The sequence below is a fragment of the Rhamphochromis longiceps genome, linkage group LG6 (genome assembly GCF_057381845.1).
Source record: "Rhamphochromis longiceps isolate RC_006_pf linkage group LG6, R_longiceps_female_GT1.1, whole genome shotgun sequence".
Lineage (NCBI taxonomy): Eukaryota > Metazoa > Chordata > Actinopteri > Cichliformes > Cichlidae > Rhamphochromis > Rhamphochromis longiceps.
The window spans coordinates 44,548,807-44,566,110 of NC_140562.1; the positions used below are offsets into that span (position 1 = coordinate 44,548,807).

At 41.8% G+C, this 17,304-nt stretch overlaps 1 protein-coding gene across 1 annotated transcript in view; it reads right to left on the minus strand.

The window, feature by feature from the left end:
* sorcs3a (sortilin related VPS10 domain containing receptor 3a) overlaps positions 1-17,304 on the minus strand; it is a 261,899-nt gene that overhangs the window by 153,079 nt on the left and 91,516 nt on the right. The window contains exon 2 of the mRNA XM_085408112.1: positions 3,289-3,356. Coding sequence (XP_085264238.1) covers positions 3,289-3,356 — 68 coding nt within the window. The remainder of the gene's footprint in view (positions 1-3,288; positions 3,357-17,304) is intronic.

The window sequence follows — 17,304 nt, forward strand, 5'->3', positions numbered from 1 at the left end:
TTTAAATCATGTGTGTTTTTTGATACGTCCGTTTCCTGAATGCTTTAATCAAGTCTGGTAAAACCCAGTGATAACATCAAGTTTAAAAAAAATCAGCAAATTGGGACAGTTAGTTCTGCTTTGTTAAGTCATTGCTACAGGTGGTAGAAATAATCCCCAGGAGTCCCACCTGTGTTTTCCAAACCACAGACACGGTTCCTCTTATGACACCTATTTGGCATCTGCAGAAAGTTTGACAGAACTGGCGAGGTCACCTACCTGAGAGGACCTTTACATTGTTTTCCTGAAAAATGTGACACGTCATGACAATCCAGATTTGAAAATAGCCTACATGTAGTTTCAGCTCACGAGGGATGTGTAAGCCATCCTTTTTTCAGTGTATTTTTCCTTTTTACAAGCGCTCTTGTCTCACGAGTTTGTGTGTATGCGTGTTTATTTTATTCCCAGTCGGGGTGAAGAAGCTGAGTACATCAGATAATATTTCAGAACAAGAGCATGGCAAACAACCTTCTCCACCTGAGTGCCCCGTATGACTGTGCACGACACTAGAACAGTGTGTTCACAGCAGCAGAGGAGCAGGTGAGGACAGGACAGACGGATCGCAGATGGGTGGGAAATGTGACACTGATGGTTCAAAGGTGTACAGTGGGGCAAAAAAGTATTTAGTCAGCCACCGATTGTGCAAGTTCCCCCACTTAAAATGATGACAGAGGTCAGTAATTTGCACCAGAGGTACACTTCAACTGTGAGAGACAGAATGTGAAAAAAAAAAAATCAATGAATCCACATGGTAGGATTTGTAAAGAATTTATTCGTAAATTAGGGTGGAAAATAAGTATTTGGTCACCTCAAACAAGGAAAATCTCTGGCTCTCACAGACCTATAACGTCTTCTGTAAGAAGCTTTTCTGTCCCCCACTCGTTACCTGTATGAATGGCACCTGTTTGAACTCATCATCTGTATAAAAGACACCTGTCCACAGCCTCAAACAGTCAGACTCCAAACTCCGCCATGGCCAAGACCAAAGAGCTTTCGAAGGACACCAGGAAAAGTATTGTAGACCTGCACCAGACTGGGAAGAGTGAATCTACAATAGGCAAGCAGCTTGGTGTGAAAAAATCAACTGTGGGAGCAATCATCAGAAAATGGAAGACATACAAGACCACTGATAATCTCCCTCGACACGGGGGGACCTGGTGAATGACCTGCAGAGAGCTGGGACCAAAGTAACAAAGGTCACCATCAGTAACACACTACAACGGCAGGGAATCAAATCCCGCAGTGCCAGACGTGTTCCGCTGCTGAAGCCAGTGCATGTCCAGGCCCGTCTGAAGTTTGCCAGAGAGCACATGGATGATACAGCAGAGGATTGGGAGAATGTCATGTGGTCAGATGAAACCAAAGTAGAACTTTTTGGTATCAACTCAACTCGTCGTGTTTGGAGGAAGAAGAATACTGAGTTGCATCCCAAGAACACCATACCTACTGTGAAGCATGGGGGTGGAAACATCATGCTATGGGGCTGTTTTTCTGCCAAGGGGACAGGACGACTGATCCGTGTTAAGGACAGAATGAATGGGGCCATGGAGCCAAAACCTCCTTCCATCAGTGAGAACTTTGAAGATGAAACGAGGCTGGGTCTTCCAACATGACAATGATCCAAAACACACCGCCCGGGCAACAAAGGAGTGGCTCCGTAAGAAGCATTTGAAAGTCCTGGAGTGGCCTAGCACAGAAAATCTGTGGCGGGAGTTGAAAGTCCGTGTTGCTCGGCGACAGCCCCAAAACATCACTGCTCTCGAGAAGATCTGCATGGAGGAATGGGCCAAAATACCAGCTACTGTGTGTGCAAACCTGGTAAAGACCTATAGTAAACGTTTGACCTCTGTTATTGCCAACAAAGGTTATGTTACAAAGTATTGAGTTGTATTTTTGTTATTGACCAAATACTTATTTTCCACCCTGATTTACGGATAAATTCTTTACAAATCCTACCATGTGGATTCATGGATTTTTTTTCACATTCTGTCTCTCACAGTTGAAGTGTAGCTCTGGTGCAAATTACTGACCTCTGTCATCATTTTAGGTGGGGGAACTTGCACAATCGGTGGCTGACTAAATACTTTTTTGCCCCACTGTAAAAGGGCACAACTAAAGGGCCAGAACGGAGAAACGTTTGTGTTGTGATTTTAACACAAATTGTGTTTTCTCAGATTAGCTGCCTGCTGCTTATATTAAACTATCAAATAGCCAAAAACATCATCACAGAGCTATTTCGACTCCACACCACAGCTTTCAAACCATCTACTAGGGCTGGGCCATATCATACTGTTCACGGTAATACCGGTATAATGTTGGGCAACGATAAGAAAATGAAATATCGCGATAGAATATGGGTCAAACGCGCATGCCTTTGTTTTCATACGCACATGGCGGAAAAAATCATGGCGGCAACGGAGAATGAGAAGAGCGAGAGCGGATCGTTGAATGAAACAGATGAACCAGAACTGGTTTGTAAAAATGCTGCAGCTTCACTGGTGTGGAACTGGTTTAGCTTTCGTCCGTCAGATACACAACAAAGCACTATTTTTGGTAGAGCATGCTAGCGGGCCGTCGTTATTACCGTATTGTTTGGAAAATACGGCACACTTAAAATCATCCTTTGATTTTTCTGAAAATCCACAGAGCCCCTTATAATCCCGTGTGCCTTATGTATGAACTCTGGTTGTGTTTACTGACCTCGAAACGATTTTATGTACACGGCGCTTGAAAATCTGTCAAATGTTTCAGTACGGCTTTGCTAAGCTACGAAGCCGCACCGCTTGATGGATTGTCGGAGCATTACGGCTATCGTAGGCGGAGCCTCGCGGAGTGATAGGTACTGTGCTTCAACATAATGTTACCGTATTGTGTGTGTATAACCTCTTTTTAAGTTTTGTGGATATTATACATGGTTATGCTGAGGATATGTCGGCCAGTTTCCACTGGAAACGCCTTTTGGTTAAACTGTCAGCGAGGAATTTGCACTGTTACATTTTTATATAACTTTAATGCACATAAAAAAACAGCTGCTTGTTTAAGTGAAAATACATTCATGTGTTTTCTTTTATTTTTTTGCACTAATAAAGTTGTGGAGTTGTAAAGTATTTTGTCTCGTGTCAGTTATATCGTCAGTTATATTGTTATCGCAAATTTTCAAATGTATATCATGATAAATATTTTCGGTCATATCGGCCTGCTCTATCATCTACTTGTAAATATTTTATAGATAAAGTCTCTTGTACTCACCTCCAAAGTGTGCTCTCAGTGACGCTGCCGATATGAAAATCGTACAGCTTGGTTAGGATCAGGATCACCTGAAAAAGAGGGAATGTAATTGTTAGAATCTTTTTATGAGGCGGACAAAGCGATTAATGAATTCTTTACTGTAGCAGAATGGCGACTAATGCATGAATACAGCATCCCAGATTTAGGATGGCTTAAGAGGCAGAGCACTAATAATAATAATAATAATAATAATGGATTGGATTTATATAGCGCTTTTCAAGGCACCCAAAGCGCTTCACAATACCACTATTCATTCACTCTCGCATTCACACACTGGTGGAGGCAAGCTACGGTTGTAGCCACAGATGCTGACAGAAACGAGGCTGCCATATCGCGCCATCGGCCCCTCTGGCCAACACCAATAGGCAGTAGGGTAAAGTGTCTTGCCCAAGGACACAATGACCAGGACAGAGAGCCCGGGGATCGAACTGGCGACCTTCCAGTTACAGATACGCTTCCCAACCCCTTGAGCCACGGTCGCCCCAATTGCCTGTGAGTTTTTACTGAATTCAGTTTTTGCTGATGGATCCTTGGACACTCCAAGTCCAGTGTTGACACACATCAGTTTGTTCAGAATGCTCTGCTGATTGCAAACACAGTGATTGTATGCAAATAAAATGAATCACAATGCTATTAAAGTCACTGTAGCTTGGAGTTGTTTCATTTATAAGAGTTGTTAGTTACGTCAGTAGTTACTGATATACAGTGGGGCAAAAAAGTATTTAGTCAGCCACCGATTGTGCAAGTTCCCCCACTTAAAATGATGACAGAGGTCAGTAATTTGCACCAGAGGTACACTTCAACTGTGAGAGACAGAATGTGAAAAAACAATCCATGAATCCACATGGTAGGATTTGTAAAGAATTTATTCGTAAATTAGGGTGGAAAATAAGTATTTGGTCACCTCAAACAAGGAAAATCTCTGGCTCTCACAGACCTGTAACGTCTTCTGTAAGAAGCTTTTCTGTCCCCCACTCGTTACCTGTATGAATGGCACCTGTTTGAACTCATCATCTGTATAAAAGACACCTGTCCACAGCCTCAAACAGTCAGACTCCAAACTCCGCCATGGCCAAGACCAAAGAGCTTTCGAAGGACACCAGGAAAAGTATTGTAGACCTGCACCAGACTGGGAAGAGGGAATCTACAATAGGCAAGCAGCTTGGTGTGAAAAAATCAACTGTGGGAGCAATCATCAGAAAATGGAAGACATACAAGACCACTGATAATCTCCCTCGATCTGGGGCTCCACGCAAGATCTCATCCCGTGGAGTCAAAATGATCATGAGAACGGTGAGCAAAGATCCCAGAACCACACGGGGGGACCTGGTGAATGACCTGCAGAGAGCTGGGACCAAAGTAACAAAGGTCACCATCAGTAACACACTACAACGGCAGGGAATCAAATCCCGCAGTGCCAGACGTGTTCCGCTGCTGAAGCCAGTGCATGTCCAGGCCCGTCTGAAGTTTGCCAGAGAGCACATGGATGATACAGCAGAGGATTGGGAGAATGTCATGTGGTCAGATGAAACCAAAGTAGAACTTTTTGGTATAAACTCAACTCGTCGTGTTTGGAGGAAGAAGAATACTGAGTTGCATCCCAAGAACACCATACCTACTGTGAAGCATGGGGGTGGAAACATCATGCTATGGGGCTGTTTTTCTGCCAAGGGGACAGGACGACTGATCCGTGTTAAGGACAGAATGAATGGGGCCATGTATCGTGAGATTTTGAGCCAAAACCTCCTTCCATCAGTGAGAACTTTGAAGATGAAACGAGGCTGGGTCTTCCAACATGACAATGATCCAAAACACACCGCCCGGGCAACAAAGGAGTGGCTCCGTAAGAAGCATTTGAAAGTCCTGGAGTGGCCTAGCCAGTCTCCAGACCTCAACCCCATAGAAAATCTGTGGCGGGAGTTGAAAGTCCGTGTTGCTCGGCGACAGCCCCAAAACATTACTGCTCTCGAGAAGATCTGCATGGAGGAATGGGCCAAAATACCAGCTACTGTGTGTGCAAACCTGGTAAAGACCTATAGTAAACGTTTGACCTCTGTTATTGCCAACAAAGGTTATGTTACAAAGTATTGAGTTGTATTTTTGTTATTGACCAAATACTTATTTTCCACCCTGATTTACCAATAAATTCTTTACATATCCTACCATGTGGATTCATGGATTTTTTTTTCACATTCTGTCTCTCACAGTTGAAGTGTACCTCTGGTGCAAATTACTGACCTCTGTCATCATTTTAGGTGGGGGAACTTGCACAATCGGTGGCTGACTAAATACTTTTTTGCCCCACTGTAATTCCAAGTACATTCAAAGAAAAAGATGCAGATTTAAGTAGCTTTAGCTTTTTTAATGATATCAAACAAGAGAATGTTATCACTGTGAAAGATATTATTTTGAAATCAAACTGACAGAAGACCCCAGAGAAGAACCACTACATGCCGCAGTTATAACGTGCCCTGTCTGGGTTGAGCACACCTCAGGATCCCTAGAGATGTCGCAGAGGAGAAGACTGTCTAGCCTATCAAGCTTAAGCTGCTGTCACCTGTGGTGAAAAATTAATGCAGAGATTAAAAGGGCCTCCTTTTCAAAGAGCTATTCTCCAGTTGTAAGCCTTATGATCCCATCATTTATGACCCCAAAAATCAATAAGTTTTAACACAAGAAGCATCCCTGAGGTGATTGCTGAAAGGTCTTTCTTCCCTCAAAAGGTACATACTGTAAAAAAAAAAAAACATTTATGGTATTTTGAATACTCTGCAACACTGGTTAGGAAAAGACTACAAGGCCCTGGAAGTGTTAGCATGTTGCTAGGTAGTGCTTTGCATAATTAGCGGTGTTTGCCACTTTCAAACTTCAAACTTGATGGAGCACGCTGACATTCTTGCCCCTGTGGAAAAGTCTGATCCAACAGTCTCTGTGTTCACAGCTTTGGTCTGGGCTCTTTTGGAGAGATAATCAGCAGGCAGGGCACTATGATAAGCACTGTGCGAGTCCTCAGAGCACATCGCAAGATGAAGGACTAGTTTGCTGTGACAGGATCAGTGGTCAGCTGTGATACTCCACGCTAGAGTAAAGGATCATAAATCTGTTGCTCAGGGACAGCTGGGCTGTAATGTCAGAGGAGGAAAAAACACTGTTCATTATACTTAACCATCTGGTCCCTCTACTTATGCTCACCTCTGGGTTACAGAACGCAGTCAAAAGATTTCTTTCATAGGAGAGCGAGCTCCTGCAATTGTCTTGGATTTATCACACACTTGACCCGACCTCACCGGGAGCCAAGCTCCTTTTACATAATAAGATGCTACTTTCACCCGTCAGCACACGTGTTTTTCGTAGCTGTACTGTTTTCCTTCTGACTAAATGACTATTGCTCCTTCTCATTAGCATCCATGTCTCTTGTTAGCATTCCCCTCCCTGCAACAAGCTTCTGCTTGTTTAAAGCAACCTGACAGGCCTGACTTGAGTCATTTGGCTGGGAGGGGGTGAAGGAGGTGTGGCCTTGACTCTTTTGACAGAAGTCAGCAATTGAGGCTAGATAAGCAGAACTTAGTAAAGAACCAGTTTCTTGGCTCCCCTGACCTCCTGTAGTACTTGTGTTCGTGAAGCTCGTGAGGCCCGCAGACTTCAAGGACCTTTCCACCTCTGGCCGAGCCTCACGCTCCCCACAAGCCCTATGAACGAGCCAGTCGCTCACCAGAGTCCTTGGATGGAGCTTGTGTGAAGATGTGCCACATGCCCAAGGGGTCCTCCTACTAACAATGCGAACATACAGTTCAGGCCAAACAAGATTGCAGTCCAGTGAGAGGCCAGTGCTGCATAGGAAGAAGATGGATTCCTGCCATTCGGCTCCACAACATCGCAAAACTTGGTCTTTGTGTGCATTAACATGATTATCTTTGTTAGAAGAGCACTCATGCTTCCCACTCTAGACATGCATAGATCTCTGCATGCTCGTGCTTCTGTGGGCTTTGTGCTTCTGAGATGTGTGGCTGTGTCCGCTTGGGGGGGTGACACACACAGACACGAGTTGTCTCATCACCACATGACAGTCTGAATTTGAAATTCACATTGAACAACTGGCAGAAAAAACAAACAAACAAAGAAAGTACTTTTGTCCTTTCAAATATTTCTAAAGCAAATCTTGCTATGTGTCTCAAAAACATCTTTTCAGCCAGCGTTAAAGAGAGTTAAAAAAAATGTTTAATGCATTAAGCCTCAGCCCAGGATAAGAATAGCATGTGGATTTCAAAAAACACCAGTCACTGTTTATTTACACACTTGCTCGCGAGCGTTCACGGTCTTTGTTGAGGCGCCGGGTGTATTGGAAGGACAAAACCGCAGCAGGCTTGAGAAACGTTTGACAGGGTGTCTGTATTTGAAGTGCACTCTCCCCTCGTGAGTCCCCAGCTGACGTGCTTATAGAATCAAAATGTCAGTCACATTACCTTTGGATTTGCCTTGTTGCCTCAGCAATTAACCAACTGTGGTGAAAACATATTATTAGCAGAACTAAATGTCCCCCTTTCGTCATCCACAGAGTCAAAGTTCCAAACACAGTCTTGAATTTTGGCTCAGCTCATAGCATGCCAATGATGCTATTAATTGCTTTTCTGAGAAAATCTCAAGCGTTTGCGGAGCAATAGATTAATTGTGATCGTGACCTGAAGAGCCGTCACCTTCGATGTCAGGTAAAAACACAAGGCAGCATATCAAGTCTAAATTAAACCTGACGTTCTATAAATAGCAGTGCGTGTGTGTTCATTCGTGCTGAATGTAGTAATTACAAGGAATGGTAAAGCTAACGCTGCTGGCATCTACATTGGACTCATCGTAAGGAAGACACGGTGGGTTCAACTTGCCTTTTTTAGTTTACCTAAACCAACCTTTCTGAAAATAAGAACAGCAAATGAAAATAAACAGACAACATTCGAGATTTGATCTTTCCCCTGCAAACAATTTATATCATTTTCTTAATTGTGCTTTTTAACACTTCCCAGAAACTTGGGACTGGCATCAAAGTAACAGATTAAAGCAAAACAAAAGATTTCACATGGAATCTGCTTCCAAACCACGTGCAACTTCCAACAAACAGCTCTTCAGACATTTTTGTACTTTGGCTCAAACTGTTTCAAAGACATCAGTTTTGTTCGCTGCAGTTGGAACAAAAAGCTCTCTGTGGCTTTGATTTCAAAATGTCATGGTACTCCAGTATTGACAGCCTCACACATCTGAAAACAAGCTTTTAGTCTGCAAACAAACGTCGGGATGGTTGACACTAAAATGGCAGCTGAAACCGATCATTATCTAGAAGTGATTAAGCTACCCCGCCTCTCAGTAGCATGTCAACGGCTGAGCAATTACGTTGTCAATTGGTGAGAGCTGTTTATGAGACACAATATCATCTGGTAGCATCAGAACTACAACTTGACATCAAGGCTGAGCTAAAGAAAACAAAAAAACACTGAATTCTTTGTCGCAATTTGGAATGACTGTGGCAGAAAATGAAGCCATCGACTTAATGGTAAGTGGATAAATACAGTGTATGGGCCATAAATGGAGACAGAGTTGAAATAAAGACGTGGGGCAACAATGGAGAGTATCTGGCCCCAAATGTCATGTTTAGCTTTTGTTATCCCGCTAATGACAGAGCAGGCTGGGCACTATGGACGAGTATCTGTAGACTCACCCCTCTGGTCAATGGATCAGGTCACAAGTACAGCCAATAGATCATTTTCAGATTGTCATATGGAAGTTAACATACGACAGCTATGGTAATCAATGTTGATGGTAATCAATAACCTTCTTTTCTTTATCGTCTTCTGTAGAAAAAACTACTTCTATTGAGAAAATATGGGGAAAAAAAACTCAACTTTGAACAGACAGTATTACACTCATTCATAAACCCAACATCACGACCCAGTATTTGTGTTTCAGGTCCTGGATTAATATTCTTAGTGTCATTCATGTTCTCCCTATTTGCCTCAGTGTGTTATACTCTTAGTTTCTAGTCTCTAGTTTTCTCTCACTGTGCCTTCCCCGTGTTCCACGTTTAGTTACTCTTGTCTCCGTGGTCTAAGGAGCTTGGAAAGAAAAGCGTCTGGATTCTTTAAGACGTTTCACCTCTCATCCGAGAAGCTTCTTCAGTTTTAAGAGCAACTGATGGACAGTCCCAGATTTTAAGGACTATGGGAACCTTAGACTGCGATGACCTGGATGACTGAGACCCTTCACAGACATCTTGTCTCTTTGTTTCATATTCCCTCTGCGGCCTGGAGGGCCGGTGTCCTGCTGGTTTTAGATTTCACCCTGAGTCAACACACCTGAATCACATGATTAGTTCGTTACCAGGCCTCTGGAGAACTACAGGACAAGTTGAGGAAGCCATTTAGCCATTTGAATCAACTGTGTTGGATCAAGGACACATCTAAACTCTTACAGCCCTATGCCCCTAGTAGGTCTCTGAGGTCTTGTGGTCAGGGCCTACTTGTTATTAAGTATACGAGACTGAAAACTAGGGGTGATCGAGCTTTTGCTACTGTGGCCGCCAGACTGTGGAATTCTCTTCCTCAGAACTTAAGATCTGCTGATTCACTGATTACTTTTAAAAAACAGCTAAAAACACATCTTTTTAAAATTGCATTTTGTTAACTTTTGACTGTATTTTGTCTTTTTAATCTGTGCCTATACCTTGTGAAGCACTTTGTGATCTCTTATCTAGAAATGTGCTATATAAATAAAATTTTACTTACTTACTTACTAAAGCCTGCAGGACACCGGCCCTCGAGGCCTGGAGTTGCCCACCCCTGCCCTGCCTTTGTGATGGTCTCATGTTTCCTGTTTTATTTTGATAGTTCCTTGTCCTGTGTTCAGTGTATTCAGTTCTGCTTTCTCCTCGTCTCGTTATGTCTGATTAGTCCCAGCTGTGTTGCCTTACTGTTTCCTTTACTCACTCGTTACTGACTTGTGTATTTAAGCCCTGTGTTTTCCTCTGTTCGTTGTCGTGTCATACTGCCTCATTGCTCTGGGTTTCCTCTGTGTTTCCTGATAACTCCTAGCTCTGTGTTTCCTAGTTTCCAGTGTTGGTTTTGTTTTTCTCTGTTGTAATATTCTGCGTTTTTGCCTTTTTCAGTCGAACCTTTTGTTTGAACCGTGTGTTTGAGACCCAACTCTGCCTGCCACAGCCGTAACACGACAGCTAAATGTTTTGACCTATTTTAATATCCATTTCTTTTAATTCCAATTCTTATTTCTGTGAGTTGTAGGTGAGTCACTGGCTTTAACGGTTTCAGCATCTGTACACGGTTTCTGGAAGTCAAGTCAGACGTGTGGCAGAAAGCCTTGAGCCATCTCAGAACTGCTACAGTGCCAGACCTCCACATCGGCCTGAAATAATGTGAGAAGGAATGCACTTGAACCGACGTTAGACGCACCTTTAGTATCTGACTCTGCCTCTATTTGTACCATGCAGTGCAGGCAAGGCTAATACCACATGTGCATGTAGAGCACACAAATCCATCATTATGCACCTGAAAGCGCTGGCTACAAAGAGAACAAGGAAAACACTCAAATCTGTTCAAGGCTAAAGGGTCTTAACATCCATCCCAGTATAACAGCAAAGAAACCAAGGTTTCTGCTGAGGCTCCCCTCTGAATTTTGCAATTATCTAATCAGTATTAGGCACAAATTAAATACATGCAGCACTTTGGCGATGAAGGGCAGCAGTGGATGAAAGGAAGGGAATTAGGATGTAAAATGAGTTGTTTGCTTATGTAAATGCAGACCACTAGAGTATGCTGTAGCTGTTGATGTGTTGTAGTTTCATCAAGGCCACGTCGGGGAGAAGACTGTGTTACTGTGCCCCTTCTGGACATCACTCACTCTGCTCCCTTGCAGCTCTGTCTCCTTCTCTGTCATGTTGCATCTCTCATGCTTCCTGTCTCCACTGCACACTGAATCATTTCTCCCCTCCTCTTTCTCTTTTCTCATTTATTCTATCCTTCTTGTGTCTTTCTCTTGACTCTTTTTCCTCACCAGCCGAATCTTTGTGTTTTCCTCCAAACTAAAGCCCCTTTATCTCTGTTTATCTGCACTGTTCTTCCGTGGTTTTACTTACCCCTCTTGCCCATACCTCTTATCTTTATTCTCCCAGTAGTTTCTCATATTCCCTTCCTAATGTGCCCAAGAGTCTGCTACTCACCTTCACTCTCATCTTTTCTGTCTTATCTCACATCCAGATTGCCCCACCAACACCACTCCCACCCATTTCTTTTACTTTTCCATGTCTGCTTTGTTTTCTTTCCTCCTTCTGTTTTCTCGCTGATTGTTCTGAGCCGAGCAGACAGGCATTGCCTTTGAGATGTATATAGACAGAATGCCTAATTAAAATCACTTTAAATGTAGTGCTTGTCAAACTGTAGTGATGGCTGTGAATTTAGTGTGCTACTTAAAACACCTCTTCATTCCTTCATATCGTTGTTGCTCTTTAAAGTCATTCCTAATCAATTTTCTAACATTCGGCTTCAAATTTGATTAATCACTATGCACTCATTAGGCACTCGCTGTGTAAGATGACAGCTAATTGATCTTTAAAGCTGCAGTGATCAATAAATACTTTTTTTTTTAGGTTGTAAATATTCTACATATATTTTGGTTCAGAGGTGGGACCAAGTCATTGTTTTGCAAGTCTCAAGTAAGTCTCAAGTCTTTATCCTCAAGTCTCAAGTAATGTCAGGCAAGTCAGAGTCGAGTCTCAAGTCACTGGTGTAAAAGTCCGAGTCAAGTCACAAGTCTGAAACTTTGAATTTCAAGTCCTTTCGAGTCTTTAAAAAAAAAAAACAACGAAAAAATAATGTTGCAGTTATGCTAAATGTAAATATTAGACCATGTAATTTTTAAATCTGTGTTTTTCTCAACACATGACAAAATAGTGAACTTAGAAAATATACACAAATTGTGAAATTGCACCTCTTTAAAATGCAGCTCAATTAAACCTAGCTCCAAGAATAATTTTCACCGACAGTTCTGAGATAAGCTGCATGTTATTCTTGGATGCGGTTGTAGGACCAGCTTTAAAATCGCATGACAAAAATATCATACACATTAAAAAAAACTGTATCACCAACGTAGCCTGGACAACATTTGCTAGTTAGATGAAGTCAGCTATCTCATCGTAGCATATTTATATGCATATTTATAATCATACGGTTCTTGGAGTGAGTGCATACACTCATGAAGTTTAGTAACTTCAGGTCACTGCAACAAGCCCAGGTACAGTTTACCGACGGATGGGTGCAGGACCTTGAAATGCACCGTGTAGAAAGTAAAGACCATCGTACGTATCATAAGTTTACCAGTCTCACAAATCGTCTTCATAAATACACATTCGTTAACCGTTTATTAATAGGACCTTTGAGCTCAACGGTAATTAATTAGTAGTGGAAATAATTTCTGGTAGCATCACAGAAATGTAGCAGTGACAATAATACTGTATGCTGTAATCGTACTGGGCAATTAGTGATACAAAAAACCTGTTTTATCCTGTGAATAAAAGCATATGTTTTTGTCAATGTACCATAATAACAGAAGCGAAACGCAATATTGTGTCAGGACAATTCACTATTTATGCACAATAAATAAAGGAGCATAGCGCGACAATTTCTGTTCAGCGCCAGACTTGCTTGTAACCTATATCACCAATTATGTTAAGAAAAATGACGCATTAACTACAACAGCAGACTGACCTTCGTGTAAATGCTTGGAGCAGACTAACCTGTGAGCTGGAGTGTTCTGGGACGTTATATTTGATCTTTGAATGGCTGCAATCCAGTCGCCTCTTTGTTACTTTGGAAACATGGCTCGAACAATTTCTCTTCAACGACGTAATCCGATAACAACCGATCTCTTTACCCGTCGGCTTCCCGTGGCTGTCATGCGACCGGCTATTGCAGTTAATAATACAACAGCTTCTTGACATTTTTGTGTTTCTTTTTATCGCTGTGTGACTGATTTTAATTGAAAGCCTGCGTGCGCTAGTACCGCTTGCCACGAGTTCCCAGAATCCTTTGCGGTTCTACCCGTGAATGACGTCACATTTTCAATCTCTATATAATATGCATGTTAAATTTTGTATTTGGGGTAAAATATCAAGTCTTTTCAAGTAAACCGGTTCAAGTCCAATTCAAGTCCCAAGTCATTGGTGTAAAAGTCCAAGTCAAGTCACAAGTCTTAGAACATTTTTTCAAGTCAAGTCTAAAGTCATAAAATTAATGACTCGAGTCTGACTCGAGTCCAAGTCATGTGACTCGAGTCCACACCTCTGTTTTGGTTCATACTTGTGATTTTTATGCTCAAACTCAGTTTTCATTGACCTTTCATCCCAGTAATTATTTTTAATACAAACTGATGGATATATAGGAGCATTTCACTTCTGTAGGGTTTTAAAAATTTGGGGGGGGCAGCGGGCTTTGCCCACATCAGAATATTTGATCGGTTGAAAATGTGTAGAAGAGTGATCGTCAGGCTCATGTGCAACCCCAATGACATATTTTGCATTGTTGCATTTTCCTGAGAAAGCTGCACCTATAATATCTATGTTGTTTTTCCTTCTATATTTGCATTTAAAGGTCTACTTTTCATGCGGTACTTGAGATTATGCTCTTCACTGGGTTCCTTTTGCATTTCCTGGTACAAAAAGTTTCAGCTTGAGCAGGAAACACGGCATTCAAACAAGCCAGGATCAATGTGGCGCTACAAGGTGGCATAAAGGTCAATTGATAAACCAATCAAGCAGTCTGCACGGGGGGAGAGACTGTGAGCATATCTGCTTTATCACCTCAGCTGGACTTTTAAACTGTGGAAGGAATAACCTTTCCCACACACTGAGATAAACCTGTCATATATGCTGTGCATCCCCCCCCCCCCCCTCCCGAAGAAGCAAAAGGAAAGTTTTAGGTGCTGCTATTTCACACGAGCACACTATATCCCACCTCAGCTTCAAAGACTTAAGATAGAAACGTTACCATAACAACCACAGTCTGTGAAGCAGCTGCAAATGCTCGCAGAACCACAGCCCTTCTGGATCCACGGTTTATTCTAGAGAAATGCTTCAGAAAGGATTAATAATTTGTCAGAAGCAAAAATATTCTGGCACAGGTGATATGGAAATCCTGAAATATACCAATTTCTTTTGCTTGCATTACTTTTTGCTGCTTTTGCCATTAGCTGGCTGGGTGTAACATTTCCTGCCATTTTGAATGATGACTGTGCTGTCAGATAATTCATCTAAGAAGTAAATAAATAAAGCAGCGACAGTTTGTAAGATTCAAATCAAGCAGCATTTTCAAGTATCTCTTGGCATCTTTTTCATCCTCTTTGAAGCATCCCAGGATGTTGTTTGCTGGACAAAGACATTTCCAAGGTGTACACTATGACATCATTTCAACACCTAATTAGACTCTAAAAATATCTGCAGATTCAGAAGGAAATCTACATCATCTTAAACACGCACAGGGATAATTTCCTCTCTTCAAAGCGCTTGGTTTTATAGAAACAAAGCTTCAATGTTATTAATAATCTCCATTTGCATCGGGTTATTTTTGGCTTTTTTCACGCAGGACAGCAACCATTAAGATTTCCTATTTGCCCGTTTTTCTTTCCCGTAGTGCATCTGTCTCTCGAGCCAGTTCTGGAGGAAGTCAAGCGAAGCAAACGCTATCTGGCTGGCCGTGAAGCCTGCACTGGAGGTTAGCGCTTATCACGGTGCAAGCAAGGGTGCAAAAAAACAAAGCCTGTGTAGACTTTTTATACTATATAACAAAGGAGGACAGATAGAAAAATGGAAGCAGCGTCATTTCATTGACACAAAGACACAGACTAGCCACACATCACACTGAAGGCACAGAGACATCCTACAGTCTCATGAGCCAACACTAACTATAGAAAAAGGAACAAATGTAAAGCTATAGCACTTTATCTTTGACACTAAAAAAAGAGCAGCAAATAAGTTCAGTTTTCTTTGTTGTACTCCGTCAGTTTTTTCACATCTTATCATTAAATACATTGGAGGGTTATTCAGTGGGAACCCACTGTGACAATCTGGAAGATGTTCAAAGAATTTCCATTTCTCTGAGGGAACTATTTTTACAGAAAACGTAGCCCTGCATGTTCACTAATTAGAGAGCGGGGCAGTAGCTGCTGTGTATATGGGAAGCAAGTAAAACATCATGTTGAAAAATAGATTGTGGCACAGGAGTTTGGACTATCAGTAATCAGATGCTGCTCAGTATGTCACGAGAATGTAACAGCTGAATTGTCCAACAGGAAAAAAGGGAAACGTATCAAGATAAAGGTCTGAGATGAAATGAGTTATTAACGCAGACCCAACACTACATTAAAACCACTGACAAGTGAAGTGAACAACATGGGATCATATTCCCACTGTGCAAGTTTCAGCTTTTAAATACTGGGTGCTTGGATTCATGTTGATGTTACCTGGACAGGTAGCATTGACCTGAACATCAAAGCAAAGCAGCTCCTCACTACTCCAACAGCGTTGTTCAGCAGTGGGTTATAGAACAAGACACCAGGATGTTGAAGCTACTTCCAAACTTTTGACATCCCAATCGAGTATTCATCAGAAAGGCCTAAACAAATCATTTAAAGAGTTTCCTAAAGGATGCTTTCACACAGTAATTAAGAGTGGGCATCAGTGATGTGGTTAGAAAGTGTTTCAGTTCTTTGCAGCTATGTTGGGAAATCAATGCCCCCGTTGTGCTCTGTGCCCCACGGGGCTCTATTTTGTTTCCTGTTTTATCTTGTGTAGCCACAATTGATTTTAACTGCTATACAGATGATACATGACTATATGTCACAGCAAAGCCCAACACAGATGCTACATTCATTCTAGACAAGACCGGATGGTTGGATGGAAAACAATTTCCACTTCTGAATTACTCGTTTTAATTGAATATGATCAGCACGGCAAACAACCACTCGTCTGAGCCGGCGCTGTTATCCAACGATATTTTAACCTACATTCAGCTGTTAGTGTTTTTGTTTAGCTGAGTTATTTAGTCAAAATTAGGTCATTCTTCTCATTTGCTGACCTAGAGGTCATCAATGCTTTTACATACTCCAAACGTGATTACTGAAGCACACTTTCAGATTCAGATTTAAACTGACAATAGACAAAATGGCAACAGCTCCAAGCCTTTAGAAACACACAACTGTGTCCCCGATCTTTCCCAGACACAAGTTTCTGTATCAGTCTGATCTGACATTTAATGGTGTTTTTACACAATGTACATAATGCTGGAAAGAGCAAGCAAGAAAACAGAGTTTTATTGTTTGGGGAATTCAGAGATTCAGTGTCACATGTCTCCCTGCATACTCTAACTGGACTCTGATACTTCTAAATCAAATATCCTGCTGCATGCTACATGTAAGGAGCGGCACCAATCGGCACACAGCCAATGCTTTTTATTCCCTTTTTCAGACAATTCAGAGCAGTTGAATTGGCCAGATAGGATTTCTTAAGTGAACTTTCCCTTTAAAACTTAACAGAGACCATACTAAATATCATCCATCATTCCATCTGTTCATTACTTTGGCAATTAATAATAATTATTAGGTTGTATATGCAAGTATGCATACTAGTTTGCTTTTAATGTAAAGTAGTATACCTAATCTTAACCCTCTCAGGCTCAAATTAAACTTTTTGTTGCTAATGCACAACCACGTCCTGCAGTGGTACTTCGGAGTAAAACAAACTCATAAAATATGTATGTGGGGTAATCAGGTTGTTAGTTTTTAACTGTTGCAAATCGGCAACGCCTACCTCGAGAGGGTTAAAGTTCTAGTTCAATTTAAAAAGAAGTATGGAGGTTTTTTCCTGACAGAATTATTTTCTGTTTCCTGCCAGAAAGAACCAGGTGTTCTGATGGTCTATGGATCAGAAGTGAC